At 37.4% G+C, this 25,853-nt stretch overlaps 1 protein-coding gene across 5 annotated transcripts; it reads right to left on the bottom strand.

The window, feature by feature from the left end:
- Positions 1-5,666: 5,666 nt before the first annotated feature.
- On the bottom strand, positions 5,667-25,331 carry LOC105034318 (TNF receptor-associated factor homolog 1b). Of its 5 annotated transcripts, none has more exons than XM_010909424.4 (13): positions 25,081-25,331; positions 24,146-24,391; positions 21,579-21,690; positions 19,909-19,997; positions 19,738-19,806; positions 19,500-19,629; positions 18,605-18,763; positions 18,072-18,435; positions 15,088-15,200; positions 12,143-12,293; positions 9,101-9,558; positions 8,820-9,021; positions 5,667-7,252 (listed from the first exon to the last, which is right to left on the bottom strand). In XM_010909424.4, exons 2-13 carry the CDS (start codon positions 24,330-24,332, stop codon positions 5,873-5,875), a joined length of 3,414 nt encoding a protein of 1,137 aa, XP_010907726.1. In that variant the 5' UTR covers positions 24,333-24,391; positions 25,081-25,331; the 3' UTR covers positions 5,667-5,872. The 5 variants fall into 5 exon arrangements, with proteins under 5 accessions (XP_010907726.1, XP_010907729.1, XP_019702518.1 ...); XM_010909427.4 differs by having other exon boundaries at positions 12,143-12,290; XM_019846959.3 differs by having other exon boundaries at positions 18,072-18,288.
- Positions 25,332-25,853: the final 522 nt, after the last annotated feature.

Here is a 25,853-nt window from a genome sequence, read left to right as displayed (position 1 = left end):
TATAATAGTGATCATGTACAGGGATTCTTATCTTTACCGGTGATTGATCCAAACACAGAAATCAATGTTCTTCTTTGATTTATGAATTTCTTTAACAAAATATTCCATTCGATATCATTTGCAGACAATCATCTCTTCGTAACCCTGATCAAATATAAAGATCATATATGGAGAAAATTACCGATAATCGATCCTAATAATACAGATCGAGGATCTCTCTTAGGATTAACCAAAATTAAGACTTGTCTATGTATCTGGATCCTCCATTGATCCATAATACTTTTAGAGAGAAAAAATTTATGAAGAGAGAGAAAATTTTAGAGAGAGAAAGTAGAGAGAGAAAATGGAGAGAGAAACCTTCGTATCCTTCCGATGAGGCACTCATGATCGAGATCATCAGAGGTCCTATCAGGGTGACTCAATATGAATCAAGTGTTACAATTTCGAATAGAATCGGACTGGGATCAGATCTACCGCACGAATTTCGGAGCAATCTCAGATTATCTTATTTTCATCTAAATTTTATCCTAGGGTTCATGATGCAATCAGAGAGGAAGAAAAGATCCTAGAGAGACAAAATCCGTAAAGAGAGAGAAAAGTCTAGAGAGAGAATCTAGAGAGAGAAAATGTAGAGAGAGAAGGTAGAGAGAGGAGAGAGAGAAAATTTTTCTCTCTTCTTCTTCTTCTTATTTTATTTTATTTTATTTTTATTTTTATTTTTATTTTTCTCTTTCTCTTTTTCCTTTTTTTTTTCTTTTTTCTTTTTCTTTTCTTTTTCTTTTTCTTTTTTTCTTTTCTTTTCTTTTCTTCTTCTTCTTCTTCTTCCTTCTTCTTTTCTTCCCACGGCCTCCCTTGGCTGAAATAGGGGAAGACCGTGAGGTCCCCCCCTTGGTGGCTCGGGCTCCGGCGGCTTGGCCGAAGATCCGGCAACGACGGCCGACAACCGAGAGCAAGGAATCACCGGCGGCAAGACTTGACCGGCGGGAGAAGAGTTTTCTAAAAAAAATAGGGAATTCTTTCGCGACTGATTTTCGGCAAAGACGGTGGCCGGTGGCGAGGCTTTGGGCCAGGGGAGAAAGGGAAGAGGGAGAGGAAGAAGGGGCTCCGGCGAACCCCTTTTTCCCATCTAAGAACCCGCGGATCCTCGTGGAAAAATCCCTCAAATTTCTAAAAAAAATCTTTCCAAAACCAATTGTAGAGACATAAGGGAGGGAAAGAGGATTTTATAGGGGAGATTTTCTACCTCTAATCGGACTCTACCGGTCCGATTTTGTCGTAAACGGAGAGGAAGAAGACTCCGATTAGGAGTCTTCCTCCTCCTCTGTTTTTTTTTTTTTAATTCTGGGTTATTACATCTATAGAGTGAGAAAATAGAGAGAGAAAATGATACTTTCTTTTTTTTCTTTTTTTTTTAAATTTTTTTAATAGTTTTTTCTTCTCTTAGTCATCTTTTTTTTATGATGGGCAGATAGATCTATAAATTTTTTTAGACATGAAAAAGTGTGTGATATTTTGCTGAGCAATAAGAAGCCAATAAACATCGAGAAGATAAGATATATCGACAAAAATGATTATGTTACTTCTTACTATCATATTATTTAGGTAATCTGATTTTATATTTTTATTTAAAATATTTGATATCACCTATAATATCTCATATATTGTATTGGATTTTTAATTTATAAAAATATTATTTTAAAAAAAAATAATTATGTACCATATGGAGTTCTAAGCTAGTAAAGTGTAAAGTCTCAGCCTAGAGGGGCGCGTCTCCAACATCAGACTGTAACACCAGTCGTCTAAAAGTAGCGGGGGAGAAAAGCTTATCCACCACCCTGCAGTTCCACACACAAATCCTTATCATTATGGTTTGGAAGATGATGAAGGGCCCCTTCCCCTGCCTCACTAGACCCCCCATTACCTGTTGATCCTTGGTTTGTCATCCGTGATGATTCCTTCTGCGCCACCCCCGAACCAGAAGACCTCAGATCCCATTTCTCCAGTACCATCTGGACACACCAGACCGCTGCCTCCTGATCGGCCTGGATAGGCCGTTGCTCTCCCGCTCCATGCAAACCAGGCCCACCGGACAATGCCTCCCTCCTAGCCTCCTTGAGATCCGACTGTGGAGTTTGACGTTCCTCATCCTCTCATCCACTGGACCCACTGCCCACCTTCTCTCTTCAAACCCGTGCCCGAGTCTCGGGTCAAATCCTTGGAGTGCGACTCTTATTCCAGCGGCTGTCTCTCTCTGTATACGATGTAATGTAGCTTGTAAGATCGCTCTCTCTCTCTCGCTCGCTGGCTCCTCCATCAACCCCTTGGTAGCCTCTTCAAATGAGGTTTGATCAGACAATTCTCTTCGGAGTGGCATTCATCTCTTCCGTCTTGGTGTGTTTTTTTTTTTTCTGAAGGAAAAAGGAAGCAAGGATTGCCACTCAGATTTACTAAAAAAAGGTAATTACACAAAGATGTTTACATAGCAAAGCAAATCCTTCTCAACAACAACAAGGGGAAGCTTCAAAAATTATAGAAAGTGGAAGTTACAAAACTACACAAAATTCAGAATTTCAAAAATAAAGACTACAAAGCAAATAAATCCAACAGAAGACCAATATAGGATTATGAGGATGAGATAACCAGCAATAAGAGAATTCAGCCTACTAGGTAAGCGAAGATGGTCTTGAAGATTTTTGGCGGAGCAAAAGAGTCTTCCAACCATGAAAGCACTGAAGAGCAACCAACAGAACAGAAAAGATGGATCTTTTTCTGTACAAAAATAATCTTGCATTCCACTCCTTCCAAAGGTCCCACAACATAAATGCACCCTAAGTTTACATTCCAACCTTTCTTTGCAAGGATCTCGCCAGTGTGCAACTTGTTCTTAGTAGCTAACCACAAAAAAAAATTTTGGTGCAGGCATCTTCCACAATATCTTCGAATAAGGACACCTTGAGCCTCCAAATTATGGAAGTTGTAGATGGAGTCAATAGAGAACATATCTGATTGGGTTAACTTCCAAACAGGACATCTGCCTCTTTGTGTGGTCGCGGCTCTGGGGAGGACGGTGAATGAACGGATCATGTCCCAATTCCCTGCCAAAAGGGTCCCATACGTCTTCTCAAGCTTCCAGCTGCAGCATGGGTCTAACAACAACGGGGTCATCGACCGAAACTTTCATGTTCACCTTCGATTTTTGTTGTTTCTTCATTTCCGTCCATCAATTCACCATTGCCCTTTTTCTTTTTTTTTTTTCTTTTTTTTTTCTTTTTTTTTTTTTTTTTTTTTTGTGGATGGAACGGGAAGCAGCGAGGTTGCCACCCTGTTTTTATTAAAGGAGATAGAGCAGAATATAGTGTTATCAACAAGGGATGGTTTGCTGATAGAGAGGAATTAAAACAGAAGAAAAAGCCTGGTCACACTAGTCAACAACCAGCAATAACAAGAGACATTCCCGGGCTCATCCGGAATATCTAGCGAGAGATGAGAACCTGGCCCAAAGAGCATCATGGCTGCTAATAGTATTTCTTGAACACAATGCATCCCAGCTTTTGAATGAGTGCAGAATCCTCTGGACGACCGAGTAAATGGAGCAATTCTTCTTTGTGAATATTCTTCTATTCCTTAATTTCCTGCCATATTTTCCAACATACTGCAACCAGCAGCTGAGCAGATGCCTTCCTACACGGAATCAAATGCAGATTTCGCCAGTTGGTCCACAAATCATGCAGATTAGAAGGCCATCTCCTGAAATTTAATTGCATTCTTAAGGCTCTCAATATACTTCGAGTGAAGGAGCATCTTGTAAACAGATGATTGGTAGTTTCTGAAGTAGACCCGCAGTGTTTGCACCCGGAGCAGATATTCCAACCTTTGCGATCCAAAATTTCCTTTGTATGCAATCAGTGCCACCGGAGAAAACTCCTCCAGTGGACCATTAATATTATACATACAAAATATATGTCACAATATACTTTTTCTGCAACTTCTAAATTTGTTGGAGATATATAGTACGATTGCAGCATCCGAGGTGCAGGTAGCAGTCATGGTGAAGAGCTTATCATAATTCATTCCATTTTGGCTCGACTAATTGCTCATAAATATCTTGGAAAACATCTTTGCAAAGTGGCTTGTTTCTTGCGTCTTCCTTTCCTTTTTCTGTGCATGGGATCACACGTGAAAAAGGTCGAGTCACCAAGTCAAAATTGCTTACTCCTTGCATTTCAAGACAACAGTTTTTGCAACTTTGCAAGCGTCTGATGTATATGTTTTCTATTTAGTGCAGATTAACCTACCTTATTATCACAATCCAATATCAAAATACACAGCATCTTAATTTTTTTTTTTGTATATACCACCACCAGTCATGGTATCTCATCACCAAGCCCGTTTGATTGAGAAAATTTGTTGGCAAATGGTGATAGATATCGCAGATTCTTCCTATGCATACTGTACTAAATGCATGCTATTAAGATTGGGTGCCTTCTCCTTAGTTCCTTGGAGGCACAACAGAGATTCATCTGATATCTCCTGGTGTTAACATGGTATATCTAAATTTAGAACTCGACCTTTGTATTATAATTTGCAAGTCCGCATTCAATCTTGAAGAATAAATGGCCTTGTTTTTTGTTTACCTTGATGAACGCTATAAGTGCGTGCAAAGAATGAAGAAGGGTTGTTGCATGTCATGAGATGAATTATGTGAAAAAATAAAAAAGATGAAAGTTTTCAGTAGTAGCCGTGCCATTTTCAGGAAAAATGCCTTGCATACATTGTTTAAATTGACAACTTGCAAACATATTCTCTACTAACAAAAATCTAATCTAACATAGAATGCGCGGTAACAGTCTCTCCATCGTGACAGCTCATAGTGCCAATACAAACCACCTTGGTCAACCGGGTAATGTACAGATGCAGGCTCCTCAACATGAATGGTGTGGTGTGCAGCGGATCAGAACATCCAGATTTGAACATTTTGCTATGAAAGTAAAGATAAATATACCTTGCACGCCTTTCCCCTTCATAATATATCTTATTTAATATTATATTAAACTTTTAAAATAAGGTGCGTGGCAAGCCTGACACCATTCTGACAAGTAACCTGTCTTAGAGACTTCCAGCTACATTACTACGAACATTGGAACTTCGGCAGTTCGGTAGCCTATGACCCCCCGTATTTCACCATACTTTCAAGAAAAATTACATATCACGTTTCAGACAGAATTTTTTTTAAAAAAAAAAATGCTTTCATTGATGTTTTCAGCAATATTCAATGCATAATGCACAGATATCGCGAGAATTCTTATAAAGATAACAATGGAACATCAATATTTCTCGGCTATTAGAAAACTTATTTCTCTGCATCCGGATGGCATTCGTAAGCCCAGTTTGAGCCTTCACCAGGCTTCCATGTTCACTTGAGTTTCAGATTGTCTAGGGTGCAATACAGATTTCATGGTTTTGGAAGAAAGACCAATTATGTGCTTCAACGTTGGTCCTACATCGGAAAAGCGTTGCTCCCCATACTGAACTTCTTGTATGGTGGAGGATTTCTTTGCGCACTGCCATGCTTCCTAAATTCCTTCGTCTTTTTCTTTCTGTTTTTTTTGGAGAGGGGGGGAGGGCTGTGAACAAAGTACAATCAGCTGTCCTACGGCTCCTACCTCTGCAGTAGAAAATATTAATACTTCTGCTTTCTAGAAAGAGAACTTCAGAGGCGCCTTAGCCCGGCAGCAGTAGGCATGAGAAATGCAGAATCATTCTCTACAAAATGTTCTCTTATGGATTACACCTCACTCCAAAGCTCAGACTAGCAAATTACCTTGATTACAAACATTATTATGATCAAAATGATGAATCCTTATATGTGCCCTCAAGGCCCATTGGCAGGGTGGTACATGTACCCATTTACCCCATCAGCCAAATTAGAACATTCTGGAAGCTCGTATGAGTACCCATTGGCATCTCCAGTACCCAAATTCAGCATCGATAGATCGGTGCAGCCATAAAGCCACTGATTCTGCATCATTCCATCAATCTGGCCATTCGCATAGGCTAATAGATCAACCTGTGAAAAATGCCCCTCCCTCAGCCCATGAACAGAGCTATTAGAAGAGCCATAGACTCTCTGGAAACTCTCATCACCGTACTGCTCAGTTTGGTCAAACCGACAAGAGCCATTTAACGAACCAAATTCAGCTGCAGAAGCATTGCCAGGGAAGGAGTATTGTTGGCTGAAAGAGTGGTGGTGCAGACCCTTTGCTGCCTTTCCATTGTTTTGTTCCTCATCAAGGAGGTCATTGATGATATCAAGATGGGGGAATTCATCTGCGACCACCCCTTGCACCTGATATGAATTAGCACCAGAAGGAATCTCAGATGCAAAATGTTTTGCTTGCATTTCCCCATAAATGTCAAGCCTCTCAATGTCACTTACAACATTTGAGCTGGACCGCCCACCACACCTGCTAGGTTCTGGACGTGAGCAGTGATCTTTCCACGGGGGCTGGCCATGGGGTGCTTCCAGCTTAACTGACCCAAAAATGAATCCTGGTCTGGCTGAACTTTGATCCTTCCTAGCAGAGTTCTGTTGTGGAAGCACAGATGCAGATGGTACCAAAGTTGGAGCCTGAGAATACCCAACACCTTGGCCAGAGGAAGTTGGGTGATGAGGAAAACCAGCCAGGCTTGCACCCATGGTGGTTTTACCCATTATGGCATTTCGGTATGATTGTGGAATGTAACTTGGGACAGATGGAGATGGATCAGCACCCAACCGACCTGCTGCACTTACAGAGCGTGAAAGTAGAGGCACTGTTTGAATTGTAGAAACGATGGGGGCAGTTGGTCTTGCTGCTGGAATAAGAGGGGCACTGGAAGGCCTTGACATTGCAGTTACTTGGCTATTGGTGGTCTTTGCTTGAATAGTGTGTCTTGAAGCTTCAGATTTGGAGGTGGAGGAAACTTTTGGCGATCTTGATGCTGGAGGAACTGGCTTATCAATCTGGGTTGTGCTACTTGATGGCGGTTCTCTACTACAAACTGGCTCAGCCATGGTCATGGTGGAAGCAATGGTGGCAGATGCCATGGCTGTTGTTTCAAACGACTGCTTTGGCTGCTGTAGCATGTAAGGTGGCTTTTTCCTAGGACTGGATGAAGAGGAGGATGATCCTGCTGTCCTTGTGTTAGAAGGCCTCTCCACATCAACTTGATCTTTGACATTTACTTTCTTTTGTTGGGTCACAACTTCCTCCTGGGATAAGTTCATGAAAGATCACAATGTTACGTGGACTCCAATGACAATTGCCAGCAACATAACTGCACTTTCAAGTGCTAAAAGCTTCGCTTATGTGCCAGATAAAAAGACAAAGTCGAATGTTGCAAAAGTATGCAATAATAAGATTATCTCCCTTAATTAGGGAACTATGCAAAGGCTTATAAAATCTGAAATTTCTAACAAAGAAAAGGTAAACATCAGATCAGCCTTCAAGTACAAGAAGCATCTAGTAGAGCAAGGGAGGCAGTAGATACAAGGATTTAAGTATGGCATGCCAGCAATGTGCGAGACCTAGCACTAGCACGATATATACGGTGCTACCAATACTTGGCATGCTCCAGCACTGTAATATGCAAAATAAGATTTGCCGTCTCAGTACAGGATCCCGTACTGGTACCACACTAGTACAATATCCGTACAACTAGTACGGGGATCGGTTCGGCGTACCAAGGCTTGGTACGCCCATGTACGGAGCCTCAGTTTGTTATCGGTATGGTATAAAGTGGTATGCACCGGTATGGCAAACCATGATGCAAAGAACTGGCACATACCTCGTGCTATGCCAGTGCCGTCTGCCATTTAGTTATTGACATGATATACATCATGCTATGCCAATTCCACTCAACACTTAATGTATAATATGTAATGCATGAAATTTACATGAACCAATAATATATGGCAGATAGAACAGCTTCTAGAAGACAGTCCAAAAAGACATTGACCAGTTTTCAATTAAAACAACCCATGGACCATAATCTTTAAAAATAAAAAGGGATCAGGAACAACCATTTAACAATGTAAGATGAAATGGATAAATATCCACTGCACATGAAAAAAATTAGAAGGGAAGTTACTGAATATTGAAGAAAAATTAATGAAATTCTTGTAGAGTTACTCAGTCCTCAAAATAATATTTTTATATTTGTCTTCCAAAGCATCCATCAGAAAGAAGACAGACATACTCATGCAAAATCTTTGGGAAAAGAAAATGAAGTACTGGAGCAGCGGAGCCATTGGTAAAATTTGAAGCAACATGTTTACCAGCAATTTAGAAGAATTCTTGCTACAAAATGGTGGAGGATATGAGTGGCTACAGAAAACTACAAATTTGAATTCTACAATAGTATTTGAACAATCCTGCAAACATCGTAATAGAGAGGGAATAATCCATTTGATACCAGTTACTTTCATAGTTCATATTGGATATACCACTTACTTTCATAGTCAAGGCCTATGAAGCCCTGAATTTCCAAAATGATGATAAGAGATAAGTTGGATTATCAGAAAATGCAACAAGCAGATAACAAGATACCAGATTACATGCCATCCCTATAAAACTACATCATGAACATAAACAAACAAGCTTGATTGAATTCAGAGTTCACTTTGCACAAAGACCAGAAACACATGAAATATAGATATTACTTGCTATGGCTATCTACGAAGCAACCATTGCCATTTTTCTTTTATAATCGATTTTCTATTTATCATATGTCCCCTATAAATTTAAGCAAAAAAGCTTGAATAAAAGAATCAACTCCACCTTCTCAACCAAATTTTGTTCAAGCCAATATATCTGATCCTTGAGAGTTCGTTCTACGGCCTCTGAGTCTGGTTGGGGAGATCTACTGCCAGACACATCATAGGAACGACCAGCATCAACAGCAGTATTAGATGGGGGATTATTTCCACCATGAGAAAAAACAGTTCGCTCATGTATTTCTTTATTCCGCTGATTTTTTACTCTGCAAAGTTGTTTTTCAAAATTAAATTCTCAAAGTGTCACAGATGGATCAACAAAACAAACCCAAAATTTTAAGTTACCTGCTTGGTGAGGTTTGGCTTTTGTTCAGTAAAGTGTTTCCCCTGTATGGTCCATTCATGACAACTGAGGGGACTGAGTCAGTTGAACACGTTGAGGAGCTGTCATCCATCACAGATGGGTTTCTCTTTTCTATTTGCCCATTTTGTATCTCACTACTAGTTCCTCTGGGAGGTTGAATCTCTGAGGTATCTGTATCCCAGTTGACAGTGCTGTTATCTCTGTCATCTAAATCAGGCTGAAGGACGTCAGCAACAAAATCTCCATTCTCTGAGACATCAGATGCATCTTCCAGTGTGTCAATCTTTTCGATCAACGAATCCATCTGTTTAGAAGGGAAGTCATCCAGGCCTCTTTCATCAGATGGGCTTTGCTGCTGGACCTTTTCCCACATCACTACATCAGACTTCTCATCCCTTCCTCTATCTTTACCTTTGCGATTATTCCGTTTCTGTTTACCCTGACAACATATATTGTAAAAAGAAGACAGGATTGTATTACAAATTCCAGTTTCTCCATTTCTGCAATATAATAAAATATGTAAAAGGAATTTTAGAATGGATGCTTCGAAGACAGAAGCGGTAAAAAGCTGCAACTCCCGCAACTCATTCAATGGAAAAAGGTTTCACCAGCATATTAAAGATTACATAGAAAAGATGACAATATAGGAACTAGAACAGAATGGGATCATATAAGAATTAGAGATTCTGCAGCACAATGTTAAATTGCAGAAACAACAATGGCACATAATGTTACTTTAAGGTACCAGGAACAAGCTGTCACAGTTTGTAAAAAAGGCAGTACCAACAAAATGAGAGCAAGCCCAAAAGATGCAGTCATTAGAGGAATAAATCGCATAATAATCTGCCAGGCAGCTTAATAGCTGAGACATGAATTTCAATAACCATTCAAAGTAACACCAGGAGGTAATCTGGCTCCCAAGAACAACCTAAACCTTGAATCGGCATCATGTCATCAGAAAAAAAAAAGTGCAAACCAATCGGCAGCTAATTAAGATCAAAAAATCAACTACCATAATCACATAATACAAAGATATAAATGGTTGGTTATCAATCATAACTATGCAATCTATACATAGAACATCATATAAATGCCAATTTATTGTTGAGAAACAGAAAAACATAAAAGTAGAAAGCAATAACTGTGATACCATAAGGATGACTCCAACACAAAGACAAGTGGAAATACTTACTTGAAAAATGCAATATCTGACTTTATATAACATAGATGATGAATTAACTCTAAGAATATAGATGCACATAAACAGCAGCATGCTATATAGTTATCACCCAGATCAAAGACAAAGTATGGATATAAAGTTGATAAAATTCAGAAATAATCATATCATTTGAGAAAAAAACACTAGACTACTTGGTTGTGATTGATAGACTATCATCTCTATATAAAAAGCAGTTGAATGCTGAATGAATCACAAATAGGCAGCTTTATACGTGAAAATTAATCACGAATATGCAGCTTTACCAGTAAATTAGAAATTAATCACAAATAAGTTAGAAATTATGTGTTTGACCAGCAAAATTGAAAAAATTGTATATATCAACACCGGTCATCTAGAGAAAGAAAGCTACTTGTTAGAGATATAGTACATATGCAATAAAACAGCCGAATGGATCATACATAGGCAGGTACAGCAATGAATTGGAGACTAAGAGTTCAAATTGCAACAAGTTGACATGTCCTCCAAGATGAAGGGGAAAAGACATGGCATGATTAATCACAGCAATACTAGAAAGAGGGATGAAAAGGACCAAGACAAAGGCAATGTCTAGAAGATAGATGCAATTATTTTTGTCGTGCAAGATTTATAAGATATAAGGAAGGAGAAATATATGGAAACCATTACAAGGAAGTGATGATGGAGATGGGAAGAAATTTTGTAGCGATCACTGCATGCCAATAAGATCTATAATAACTTTTACAAGGCAGGACATATTTATGAGTCAGAAAAAATGTTAGGCAGTACACACAAAACCTGCATGTTACATGAAGACAAAATGATGAAATTTTGAGGTTGGCTTGTAATCAGACCTTGAATTATCGGGTTAGCCACGAGGGTATTACAAGTTTGAGAATTCTTACTACTTAAAGAAAAAGAAATAAAATATTAATTGAGATGGTGTAGTACTGTAGAGCAAGATTAAAGCCCCAGTAGTGGATGTGCTTTAGAGTGTAGAGCTTATAGAAAAATTAAAAGCCAAGATCCCCGTTTAAAATGTTAGCCCTTCGATAATTATAGAGAGAACACAGAAGATCTCACATGCTCAAGAGTTAGCCCTTTGATAGACAACATGGAAATGTGAGAACTAGACAAACTAACGAGTGCTATAAAAGTCATCTGCAACTTACGTGTTGACATCATATATACATGGTAAGGATACAGCCAGTTAATAATTAGATTCATCAGTAGCTAACAAAATAATACTTAATTTGTTAAATAAGTCCAAGGAGGAGCAATGTAAAGTCAATATCTTCATTGTGATTTTATTGGACTTCATGATCTAGTTTCATCGCAAAGGCCATATATCATTTTCAAATGTCAAGCATGTAGATGCTATATTTTCTAGCCATACCCTATGTCCAGAAACAGGGTACTGCTCATAGTGCATCCTAAATCTTGATGTTGTCAAGTTTGATTCTAAATCTTGATGTCAGTGCTCCTATCGGCCTCTGTTGTGGCACTAACTGAAAGGCAAGGCTGGTTCTGCTTTGACAAACCAACAGATTCAAATTCTCCTCTCATACCCATTTGCGACACCAGACTTAAGTGCACAGGTAGCTAATGAACTTGATGGCAAGGTACCTACATATCAAGCAATAATTGAACATGGAGTTGCAGCAAAATAAAAGCTTGTCCAGGATGCTCTAAGCATCCAATCAATCATCAGAATGCCAAGGAGATAAGCTTCTAGATTCATAATTCCAAATGCTGCCATCAGCTGACTGGATAAGAGAGAAATTAGTTTGTAGGTCTACTTAAAATTGTTTGTGGGGGGCGGGGCAACCTGTTTTTTCTTTGCACGCTTTTCCTTCTCAGCAGCACCACGCTTTGCCCTAACCTCATTTTCAGCTTGGCCAGCTGCTTCCTCCTCACGAATGAGCTCCTCCTGTCTCTTCAAAGCAACAGCCTCCTGGTAGGCAACTTCAATTCCACTGCTGCCAGAAAACATTTATGAAACAAAAAGATCTGAAAATGGAGAGCAAAAAACTTGAACACATTTCGTTTATTGTGGTCCTTAATGAATAAACTGCTTAAGTAATAGAGCAACTAAAGAAATTCTCTTACCATCAGTGATATAAGATCTTGTTAATAATGAACACCAAACAATGTATTAAGTATTAAATCTTGGATTTTGAAATTTGACAGGCAACCTTGCTGGATATCAAGAAAGATTGCCCAATATTTGAAAGGAAAATTTTGGACATGAATAATTTCAATTCAAAGCCTTTCAGAGTGTTACTTTTGTTAAAGTCAAACTAGTCCTCACTAATTTGGAGCTATAATTCTGATCAACATGGTAAGAATACATGATCATAAAAATATCATAAAGAGACAGAGCATATCATAGGGTCTGATTTATCAGAACTTGTTCCAGAAGAATAGTCAGAATAATACTTAATAAGTGATTTGACATGATGGCCTTTTTTACCTTGAATGCCAAGATGGTCCTTTTTAATTAATACAACTAAGTCCTATAATTTTGCTTAGTGGATAGATAAATCCCAAACACCAGCCCAAGTTACAACCTCTTAGTTATAAAACAATAAATACCCAATAAACTCTTTAGGTTTTTAACGAACGAACAAGCTTCTACTGCTCATAGTCTTTTATCCTTATCTCGCATCCAATCCCATCCAGGATTGCTGCCTCCTCTCTTTCCCACCCGCCCCACCAATTCTCCTCCTCCATGACACTAGGCAGCAAAACAACGGGAAGCTTCACTGGCTGGAAGATTGCAAAAACAAATTTTCTCTCCCTCTTATTCCCTCCCTCCTCACAGACACCTCTATCAGTTTCATTTGGTTTCCTAGTCTTTTTTCAACTTGGTCCTTGGTAGCAGTCCACTGGAGCATCTTCTATTCTTTGGGATTTTATTTCTAGTTCTGAACCCCTTTTTCTTCTGAATTTGGTCTTTTAACTGATCTACAAACTACATACCAGCAATGGTGCAAGGATCATGGCATTTCATCTTACTAGGATTAAGGTGGTAGCTCGACCTCTTTATTACATCATAACTGGTGGTCTATAGTTTAGTAATTGTATATTCCTATGATGCATAACTAGTAGTTTTATGGAGTCCAGGAAAAGGCTGCAATACCTATTGGCTCCAATGATTCTGTTATAGATGCAATAAGAAACACTTGATTCCAACATAAGTCCCAGCTAGATTGAAATGAAGCAATGGTACTGGAGCCATCATGATCTACCGTACCTCCCCATACCACCTAATGCAGAGTGTACCATCCGGTATAGGGTGCACTAAACTAATATGTTGTCTCATACCATACTAAACCGTATACCAATATTGTAATAGGATGGTACCGGTAGTGGATCCAGTGCCAAGATGGCAAATCTTGAGAGCCATTATTTGAAACAACCCACTGAGAAGATAGGAAAATTTTCAAATGAGCAGAACGCCTTAGAAGATCAAAGAGAAACACCAACTATATATTAATTGTCTCCTGAACCAAAAAGAACAAAGCTGCTATGGATAAACTATTATGGTTCCTACTACTTATGAGTTATGATACTCTTTGATAGTAACAAGTTAATTCCATTTATATGTCATTCTCGGGCCCAAAAAAAAAAGCATTTGAAAAACTATCCTGATTTTTTTTTTTTTGTGGTCTCTTCTTGGACCATTTTGATCCTGTTTTATATCTTACTTATATGTACATTGCTTTCTTAGAAAAGAAAGGCAGTCCTCATTCCTCTGTGTGATGTGTGGAAGTGAAACACAAACACTATAATTCCCTTGAACAAAAGCACTGCACTTTTCAAAATAACCGGTGTGATTCAACTGGCTCATTGCCAAACTACATACCAGTATCCCGAACAGGTTTTAATTAATATATCTAATGTACTTGGGTTTAATTAGCAGCAAGCATTCATTAAAACAGGCATCTGGTATGCTGGTTAGATAACACTGGTGCATCATATGCCGATTGTGCTTGTTAATGAAGCTAATTCTTTTTTCTAATATGGTTTTACTGGTTACTGTAGTATCCCAGAGAAGCTCAGAGTTTTGGTTGGAATCTGAGGAGATGGAAAAACTACATAACCACAGAATAAAGGAAAACCAAAAGTATAGAAAACCGAAATAGTTCACATGTCAAGATGTTGGAATACAAGGAGAGTAAAGGTAAATTAAATGACATCAATTTGTTTGTCACAAAGGGTTGATTACTCTGTGCTCATCCATACCAAAGTTTGTCAAGAACAATTTATTTCTGCTCGCAACTGCTGGACTCTTCTTCTGTCAAGTATTCGACAGCAGAACCTGGAAAAGCAAGGGCTGATTCAATCTACATCTATCTTTGAAGAGCGCTAGCCAAGGTTCCCATTGCTTTTCCACCAAATGTCGTACAATGGAGTGGAGGTAGTTGGACAGGCAACAAAGAGGGAAGGAAGTACAGTGTAGGGTCAAGAGGGAAGTGAGGAAAAGTATGAGAAGTTGCAAGTTGTGTCTTAAAAGTTTTAGGGGCATATTAGGTATTTAAAGTTTTACAACCAATGGAGTCATAACTTAATGGGCAACTAGGACTTATCTGTCTACTAAATCAAATTATATGATTTGGTTATATTAATTGTGAAAAGAGGGACTATCCTGGTATTCAAGGCAAAATAAAGGATTATATTGTCAAAATCCCTATTTATACCAGGCATTGCACAAATAAAAGATTGATTAGAATTTGATAGAATATACACCAATGGCAGCAAGTTTGTTACCTGAAGATATGTGCTAGAACAAAAATTTCCACTGTCCTGCGCCCCAGCTCACTAAGCCGCCATTCGTCACGCTCAATGGAATCTTTGTTAAACTCTTCTCCAGAACTTCCATCCTACATATTTAAATGAAAATACGATCAACAAAGAATGAAGTCAGAAAGACAGTTTAAACAGATGAAATGTACTGAGCAGGGACTGAGAGGCTTTCTAGAACTTCTGACAGCTTCATAACTTTAGAAGCTAATAGGGTGCCACAGTCTATACATGATATGTGTGTAGCAAACACCAGGAAGTGCTGATACAAAGGAAAAGTAAATTTTATGAAGTTGAACACAAATATAGATACATGCATATGTGCATGCATACAGCCAGGTGAATCCACTATGGTTTATCATAAAACATAAAAAATTTAAGAAGTACATAATGGAAGAGATGAAGAAAGAAAGTGAAGCCATCAGATTAGTCTAATAAAGACCACATTAAGGGTGAAGTTCTCTGCATGGAAACCCCTTCAAAACATCCAAGTCACAAACTCAACGAAGGGAGGGAGGCAGTCTATCTTTTTCTGTGTTCTCTTCTGGATCTGCTGGCCCTGCTCTTTCAATTGAAATCCTTGCTTTGAATCAAAACTTAACCAGGATAAATGTAAGGTGGATTTAATGTCAAGTCATTACTCAATGGTTCTCAATGTCTTCGCAACAAAGCTAATTAATTTATACTACATCAGCAAACCTCTGTGCAAATGCACATCAAAGGAAAGGTTTTAAAACAATATATAATTGCATATAGAATATAAATAACTTAAAACTAAAAAAATAAATGAACAAAAAATAAAATAGTAAATATAACAAAAGAAAAAATAGTAATATATACTATATATCAACAAATACTATAAAAATGAGAAGATTCTTGATCAATCAATATAATCATGCAAAGCAATTATTCATTTACTTATTTATGCATATGAATTGTTCGGATGAACTGTTTTTATGGCTTGCATTTTCTGTATCACTTTAGGTGGCATTTGGTGATCCCATTTGGGTCACCATGGTGATCAAAGATCACTAGCGATCCAGGTCCTGGGATGATCTAATCCCTAGTAATCTAAAATCATCATGTTTAGTAGGCCATGGTCCAGTAATTAAAGATCCTCGGGTTTTCACAAATAATTCAAGATTACTGACCATATAATACAAAAACAACCCCTGATATATTCCATAAAAATATATTTATTAATCATATAAAATATATTAAATAAAATATTATATGATTAATAAAGATATTAATATATTAACTACTAACATATTCCATAAAAATATGTTTATTAGTCCTATAAATTATTAATCCTATAAAGATATATTAATTGCTATTATAACATTAGTATTTTTATTTATATTTATAATATATTATTTTTTTAATATCAATACTTATCTTGATTAGAAAAATAAAGCAAATATAAGTAGCATATTAAATAATTTCATTATATAGTATAAAGTACAATAATATATTTCTACTATAATTTAAAATTATCATTGAATAATAATATGATTGATAATATATTATAATATAATAGATTTTATAAATATAATATAAATATAATATCAATATAATATAATATCATATATAATTGATATAATATATTAACAATATATTGATATGTCGATTTTTTTGGTTGGATTAAAAGGTATTTTTGCTTCAAATTTCAGCCTAAGATCTGGGGTGATCTTGGATTCTCGACCTTAAGGACAAGTATCCCATCATTGAGTTGGGCGGTGATTCAAGGAGTGGGGATGATTTGACATCATTGCCACATAAGATCCCCATGGTGCAACCAGCCATGGCGATCTCATCACTCTACCCACATCACTCTTGATCTTAGGATGATCACCCATATCAAATGCCTCCTTAGAGTATGGAAGAAAGTTGAGAAGAACACATATAGGCAAAAGAGTGTATATTATGTGATCCTAATGGATGATTGATCCAAATTTATGCGGAAAAAGGTATAGATGCCTTTCTTGTGGTAAAAATGAGAAATTGGTTCATGCTCAAATGAGATATTAACACAATTGATCAGCATAGAGAAGCATCTATATCTATAGTAAGATAAAATATTATCCCCTATTAAACCAACATATTACTAAAAATTACTTGCAAAACTATTAGTCATGTAACCCAAATCCTCGTAAGAAAAGTTGGCATGTAATCACCTAAATGAATTTCAAAATTGTGTTGGATTAGCATATATTAGATAAGTTCAAGATTGTATCTCCTATTATTCAGTTTTGCTTTCAAGTTGACACTGTTTGGTTTGATCATCAGGTTTTAACAAAATAGGTTAAAAAATAATCTTAGATGAAAGTTTTATAAAAAACACTTGTTTGGTTGCCATTCATAAAAATCTTAGGTAAAAATTGTAGGCCATAAAACCTGGAAAAATAACTTTTATTAAAAGCAGGTCTCCCCCTGTTTTTCTCATAGAACCTGCTTCACAGAAAATCAGTTTCTGTGATTATCTGTTTAAGAGATCTACAAACAAAGCTCCTTGAAGCTGACTTGGTAATCTTGTTGTGATGAAGCATCGTTAAATTCAAAACAGAGCTTGAACACCTGGATCCTCTTCCCCCATTAGTAATTTTAAGGGCAGAATCTAGAAATGCCTTCAACAAACAATCAGGTAAATGTGCCCAAACACATGACAGAGGTCAACAAGAGCATGAATAACCAGATTTGCTGATATGTTCGTAGCTCAAATATGGTAAAGCAGGTCAGCTGTGATGTCTAAACAGTGTGAAGGTGGAATTTTATTTGTAGTTTTGCACCATGCAGAAAATAGGCAAACCAAGTGACTCAACAAAAAACTGAGTTTAGACTGAGACCAATCCATTTCAGCTGAAATGGATCAGTTTTGGCCCAAGAAAAAAGGTCCAAAACTGAACAAGTCATTCGAATGTAAAAGAAGATCATATAGATCATGTACCTACCTTTGTACGGTTCTGTGTACTCTTGTCATCTTTAGGAGGCAAAGGCTGATGAGGAAAGGGCTCTAAGACTGCTCTTTCAAGCAATAGTAACACATCATCCGCCAGCACAAACATGTCTTTATCGATGCGGACCATTGGAGCTGGTAACTCCTCCAAATCTATCAGTTGTGCTCTCCTCTTCTTGTTCTTGCTCGGGCATTCGAGAGCCTTCAGCCCACTGTAGAGAGAATCCATAACCAAGGTAGATGTGACTTCTTTCTCTATGAAAAAATGCTTAACAACTACTTTCAATATGGCATCTGTTTTGTCTCTTGACATGTGTCGCCTAGCATTTGGGTCAATTCCTAACCAAAAAGCACGAAAACTGCAACACCCCAAGCAACATCAAATCAAAAGAATGCATCAAGTTTAAGAAACACTGGATACTACTTACAAGTAGAAAAACCATATGTGACTACATACTGATATTAATTAAAAGGCAGTGGTCAAACCATTTATATAGAAAGCTGAGAGTATATGTGACATGAGCCTACCTTGACCACCTCACTTTATCATCAATCAACTTGCTAAGCTTGCCTCTCCTCTCTTCAACAAAACGTCGGCAAATTTGCTCTACATTTGACAAATAAACCCGAACCAGTTCTCTCCGGTATTGGCAATCTAGGCAGCGAAACGGGCGGTGTGCTTTCTCTCTCAAATACCAAAATGCAGAAGCAATTGCAGTTATGAAAAGGTAAACTGGTATATTTTAAATATTCAAAATGAATTTACCTAAGACAAAACAGATATGATGCAGTGCCCTCCAACTGAGTTCAAATTCTGATAAATTGTCACCTTCTCATGCAATATTGGATATAAAGATTTTTCCAGTTAAATTGATATAAATATGAAGTTGAGCATCAATACACTATTTAAGCTCTTCAACTGCATTGGATTGCTCAATCCTACAAAACATTAGTTTCTTTTAATATTTTATCGATAGCAATTTCTTTAATTTATGACATGCATTAGCGCTAAATTGTTTCCATGATACTGAGATTCCAGATTCATGTTTCCATTTATTAGATTTATGTTTTTAACCACTATCGCAGCCATTTACTACTTCACTTTGCCTTCCTGTGCATAATGACATGCTGTTTAATATTAACCATTCATAATGCTCTCCATCATACAAGCTTTGATGGAATTCAAAGATCAAAATTTAAATAAAAATAATAATACATATCAGTTTATATGATATGTGAATTGAGACTTGTCCCAATGATTACACCACTCTGTTTAGCAACCAGAGGTTATGGGTTCGAGTGTCGGGTGCATACCCAAGTATTTTGGCTGACTAATTAAGATGCGGGTGGTTCTCCCTCTGTTTCTCTCAAAAAACAATAACAATACAGAGTAGCAAATTTAAAATTATATAAAATATGATACCTAATAACTTGAACTTGAGCTTTGATAACAAGAGTGTCAGCGACAATAAAGCCATCAAACACTTTTGACAACTCCATAAATTTTTTCCATCCCCAATCATGCTCTTTCTTCCAGAATCGATGCAATGTATCTGCAAAACTTCTTTACTAGCATAAGCTGATCGCGCGATTAAACAAAACCAGCAAGAACACTTAGAAATATTAACCATTAGTAAATGTGTCTCTCATGTTCAACTGACCAGAGTATTTAGATTTCTTGGGATCCTTATTCACAACAGCTATTGTAAACTGTGCAAAATGACTCCATCCTGTCAATAAACAAAAAGCAGAACATTTTAATATAAGGCAGGGGGATTTCAGAAAACAGGCCACAAAGGCAAATAAGAATGGCATTGAACACGCTGCAATACCTGGCAGAAGTTTGTCATGATTGGCAACACAAAGAAAAAGCGATAGATGATTGCAGACATCACATCCCTGTGGATAGATCAAAATGTACCTGAAAAACCAATCCAGAAATTTCTATTTATCAATTGCTCAAGACATATTGGCATAATGCAAAGCACTGCATGTTAGTATCTCCATAGAAGCATGTGGACATAATGAATGCTTGACCTAATCACTGGATTGCCAAATACCCTGGATAACATAATTAACAATGGCCTTTTCACAAATAAGGATGTTACACAATTTGCAATTACCATAAGAACCCTAAAATGCCACTGCATACTGAACTTCAGTACTCTTATATGGCAAAAGTCCACTTACATTTGCATACATGCCCATGAGATAATGTGGTTTAACAAAATGCATGCAAGATCCCTTGGCGTTTCACCCATTGTAGAGATTTTTTTTCCATGAACAGTGACTAGGGAGAATAATTGAAATATGATGGCACTGTTGGTACAAATTATAAAATACAGTTTTCAAAAGTTTTAGTTGCTTTAAAAATTCAACCAAAATATCTCAGCTTTTCAATCTAGGGACTGAAAGAAACATTTTCCTATTCCAAAGTGAAACAGCATTATCTCAAATGAACTTGATCAATCTTCACCAAAAATGTTGAAAACTGAACCATGAAAATGAGTAGCATTTTTGTGATTTTTTAGCTCATCATCATGTCTGGCATATCTCTATTATCAAATGAGGAAGCATACTTGGTTATACTTCGAACAATCAATATGATCTCATTGTTGGAGTGTCTTACAGTGATTAAATAGCACCCTTGTTATTCCATGAGAATAATTTTCTAGAATGATGTCCAAAAACATGACACAAGTTTTCATCCAATGTTGTCCACAAGACACTTCTGCACAGGTAAGAATGAACCTTGGTTTCCAGTGTGCAGCCTTCTGTTGAAAGGGCATGTGCATGGCATATGATAATGAAGAAATATGTCATTGAAAGGGAAACATCTGTTCATAAAATTAAGCAAGAAGGATAGAGAAGAGTATGATGTAACATGCTTGTAGGAGTGACATGAAAACTGGTGAGAAAGATAAACAATATGGAGGAGCTGACACCCTTATACAATCTCATTATATGATAGTATGGAGGAACGATCACAAGAATAACTACAAAGGTGATCTGAGAATACTACTAGATTATTGAGACCTTAGAAACAAAGACTACCTGTATCAGGGTATAAAGAAGCATGGAAGCAATAACAATATCTAGACTGCAACAAAAACAAAAGCCTAAACTATCTACAATACTAAGTATGGAAAAATCTGACTCTACAGACAATGATTTGATGCTGTAGATGAGTTAGACAATGGGAATGAAATCAAATTGGTATGTTTAAAAAGTTTGACACAAGATGTATAGGGGTAAGCTGGTTGATTTTTAACATTTAGACTACAAAGTACAAACAGCTTATAAATTACAATATACACACACACATACACATTAAAAACGATGTCCATTAATACATAAACAACTTTAGAAATAAGTGGGTCAGCACAGCCCCTGTTGCATGTCTTTGCAGGGCAGGAAAGTGAAGGTTGCAAATGAGAATGGCTGAAAACTAATTTGTCAAAGATGTCGGTAACATCAAACCAGATTTCCATGAGTCTCATACCATTTGTAACCACCAACTTCAAATGCATCACTTCGCAATTCTCTTTTGTTGATTTTTGAAAAATTTTCTATCTTCCAAGTATATCTTCCATACAACTCGGAAGGCTTCGGTCCTGAAATAAAAGTTCATATAAATGATTCTCACCACATCACCAATCTCAACCAATGAAAGAAGGGGAAATTCAAGATCTTGTTTATATATTTTTTTTCCTATCAAAACAACAAAGACGCAAGCCTCAGTTGCAATGCTTTTGTAGCAAGTCAAGTTTTGCATGTAATGCTTCTGAGCACTAAACTATGAGCTATTTGTGGTCCATTAAAGCAAATATAGGCCAACAAAAACAGTACTATACTGCAGGAAAGTAGACGAAAGTTGTCAGGCAGTATATGACAGCATGATCACAGGATTGTACCATACCATATATTATCTATGCCAATTATGTGGTACATGATAATGATTACAAAAAACCGAAAGCTAGTATACAGAATCATCAAACATATTCGTTGATAATAATGCAAGCTTCACCAGCATATGTTCTGCGATATCTCCAGCATCAGCTCCACATTTCACCTTATGTCTCTGGGTACTGAGTTACATACATCAATACAGACCTTAGGATACAACAAGAACCATAAAAAAAGTGTTTGCAAAGTTTGGGGACACACATTTAGTCCCCATGAGTGTAACTCAATTTAAGTTGTCATCGAATAAGCTAAGAGATCATGCAAGATTTTGTTTGGAAAGGATAGCCTGCACCCTCACACCATTCAAAGCCTAATTTAATAATGACCTTGATGGTATCATTCTGGTCATGATTTCTACTGATTAGAGCTATTTTCCAACAAAGGCTTTATCTCCTGATTCTTATGAGTCTATCCCCAAAAACCTTCCACATTTTCAATCTGATAATAAAGCTAATCAAAAGTTTAAAACTAACATGAAATGATGTTTATCTAAGAAATGGACTGGACTCTATTCAGAAAGGACATTCCGCAGTTCACACCATTCAAACCCTAATTTATAATAACCTTAATGCTATCATTCAGGTACTGTTTGTTCTGCTTAAAACTAGTTCCTGACCAAGACTTTATCTCTTTATTCTTATAAGTCCAAAACAAGATTCTCAGGAGACTTCCAAATTTCCAACCTTCTAAAAAATCAATCATAAGTTTAAAACTGACCTGAAATGATCTTCACTTACATCAAATGTTTTGTTCCTTGATGTTTAAGTGGTTTAGATTATATAACTTTAAAATTAGGAGGTTTAGATCGTATCAACTTTCCCAATGTTACCAATTTTCTATATGGCAAGTTTATAATTTCCAGGTGGCTTCTCTTTCGCATGCATTGGTCGAAAAACATGTCATGGACAATTTTCCTATTCCATGGTCAGTAGTCTCCAATTACGATTCATACATTTTCGACAAGGTCAATTCTTTATCAGCTCCATTTATCTTTAATTAGTGACTCCGAAAATTTTCCAAATATAAATCTTATTTTTTAACTTAACAGTTTACATCTAGACTCATCATCTCAGCAACCTAGTTTTGACAATAATTGTCTCCTCATTGTCAGTCCTTGAACCTTCCATGTTTAAAGTCAAGCTAGACCACTGAAGGATCTAAAATGAAGAAAACCTGGTTAACTCCACTATATTCAAAACTTAGTGTTCACTTTTATGGAACATTTGAAGTTTATGGTATTATGTCTCTAATTGGGCTCTTGGATTTTGTTTTGCAAATAAAAAATGATGCCATTTCTTAAATTTAAAAAAACTTACTATTCTGTTCTAAGCTAGCTTTTTTGAGGTATTGGTAATCTGAAAATGTTGACGCCTATTGAATAAGCTTATGTGAAACTTCTATACACTCTAAATGTTGTCCTAGTTTTTATAGCATGCCAAGAATTCAAGACCAATTCATAAAGGACTGACATCAATTTAACTTGTGCTCCACAGCTACTTAATCCTTCCAAGGGCTCTTCTTCATGTCACGCATTGACTTGTGTTCCATAATGGAGCCCCTTTTTTATGGAAAAGGCTTGATTAGCTAATTAACTGATTTGATTGTTAACTTTAAAGTTTATGACACCATGAAAGGTTTGGAGGACCATCTGCCCTTTTACAAAATTGCATCTTGTGCCCCTATTACACCAATTAAGAGACATTTAGATCTTCAGGCGTCACCTCATAAAGAAGGAAAAGAAATATACGAGCATTTTACCCATGCATTCCAATGATCAATTTAGGTACAAAAAAAAATATGTATAGGTTTGCGCAGGCAAACAGCTCCATTGATTCAAGTATTTTTCAGTCACAGGAGCAGCATCGAGAAATACTATATGGCATTTCATGCCCCTATGCAATCGTTTCGCCATGAGGTGGCTTCGGTGCACCAATCACCATACCCAACTTATGGATATAACAATGACACTCAGCGCCACATCTATCATTCGAATTCACAAGAAATTCTTTGTACACAAGAACAAGATGACCCCATCCAAGGAAGACTCCTACTATCAACATACATGAAAATTAGCACAAACAACACAGGATCATAATAACGCACCACCGTCATCCTCGTCATCAATATCCCAGTATGGGGGTGAAGTTGAAGGTGTTCCATTCTCGACCTGCTCACAAGACCGCCATTCTGCAATAGAATCCCCAGACTGGCAGTGCTGCTCACTGGACATCCCCTCTGTTGATGAAGGCACACCACCCGCCCCATAGTCCTCAACTATAGTACCGGCCATTTCCCAATCAATTATTTTAACTTAAATCTAAATTACTGCCCCCTCCTCCCCTTCTTCACCTGCGCAGATCAAAACTAGAATGAGATTCGAACCACCCCATAAGATAGAATCAAAGAACTAGGCCTAAAGAGTCTACAGAATGGGCAGTGGCCATCTTTTTACAAAGATGCCATTTTTTTTCTGTTCGATGCACGTTAAACGCGCGAGCCATCATCTAAAACCACAGATGCCAGCGAATTAGCAGACCACCAAAAAATCAATTCGATCGGCCATCTGACCACAAATATCCCAAAAACCCAAACTGGATGAGAAAACCCCAATGAACGTGGAATTCCTTCACCATCAAATCAAAACCTCAGAAAATAAACAGTGAAGAAAAAAATCTTTAAAAAATAAAAATAAAAACCCGAACCGCGTCAGCAAAATCCAATACAAAAACCCTCAACCCTTCTTCCAATCTCCAATCGAGAAGAACATGTAGACACAAAACCGCAAGAACCAGAACCGAAACAGAAATCAACTGAAGCCAACATCTTTCGACACATCTTCCTGCCAAAAAAAAACGCGATTTTGGAAACAGCGAAGAGCAGAATCGACAAAAAAATTCCACGGATTCGAGGAATCAACGCCCAAAACCAATCGGGCATCAGTAACAGAAGCAGTAAAAGACGCCCACGGCGAATCCAAGACGAGCCGATGGGAGACACGGGAGGCCCGGGTGGGGGAGGGATCTGGAATCGAGTAGTGCCTTGGATAGAGTGCGGCGACGGAACGGAAGAAGCTGAGAATGGCGAGAGAGCGAAAAAAAGACCACTTCCTCCGAGCGACGGAAGGCGAGCAAGAGAAAAGGGAGTCGGGAGAGGCGAAATAGAGAGAAGAGAGATTGGGAACGGAGAGCGGAGAGAGAGCGCGGAGAAAAGAGAAAAAAAAACGGAAGCTGCTGCAAAATTATATACAAAGATGTCGAGACAAGGGCTTCCTCTCTGCTCACCGTTTGGGAAATAACAAATGGTGCCAGGTAGAATAAAGGAAACCGATGAAATAATACACATGGCATACCGGCAGTAGGTTATTCTTTTTCTAGCACATATCTATGGCTGGTGATAATCGCACCGTATTGCGGGTGTTTTACTGTTTCCGCCTCTCAACTTAGAGGCAAGGGAAGATATACAGAGAGAGATATATCTCGACTTGGCTGCTGGATGGGCTCCACTGCTACTAATTTGCTTATATATAATTTAGAGATCCTAATTTACTCATCAAAAATTTTGAATCATCGATATAGGATCTTCATTATCCGATCTAATTTTGATTGAATCTGAGGAGAGTTTCTGCTAACTAAATGCTAATGTTAGTCTACCAATTAGATCGAACTAAGTTAAATAGATCAAATTTGAATTTATAGATGGCTGACCTAGTTTTTGGAGTTCCTCTTCTTCACGAGATTTCAAATTCAAGCTCTAATTGCAAATGGTGACATGGGATCACTTGACAGGGAGAGGCGATGTCATAAAATTTCTC

This window comes from Elaeis guineensis, chromosome 6 (assembly GCF_000442705.2).
Source record: "Elaeis guineensis isolate ETL-2024a chromosome 6, EG11, whole genome shotgun sequence".
NCBI classification, from domain to species: domain Eukaryota; kingdom Viridiplantae; phylum Streptophyta; class Magnoliopsida; order Arecales; family Arecaceae; genus Elaeis; species Elaeis guineensis.
This window is presented reverse-complemented; position numbering and strand designations above follow the sequence as displayed.

Coding starts and splice junctions, on each gene's coding strand:
- LOC105034318 (XM_073259948.1), bottom strand. CDS start 24,332: ATGGCCGGTACTATAGTTGAGGACTATGGGGCGGGTGGTGTGCCTTCA. Junction 12,291..15,087: donor GTTCTAGCACATATCTTCAG/GTAACAAACTTG, acceptor TTCTGGCAGCAG/TGGAATTGAAGTTGCCTACC. Junction 9,022..9,100: donor AGCCAAACCTCACCAAGCAG/GTAACTTAAAAT, acceptor ACAACTTTGCAG/AGTAAAAAATCAGCGGAATA.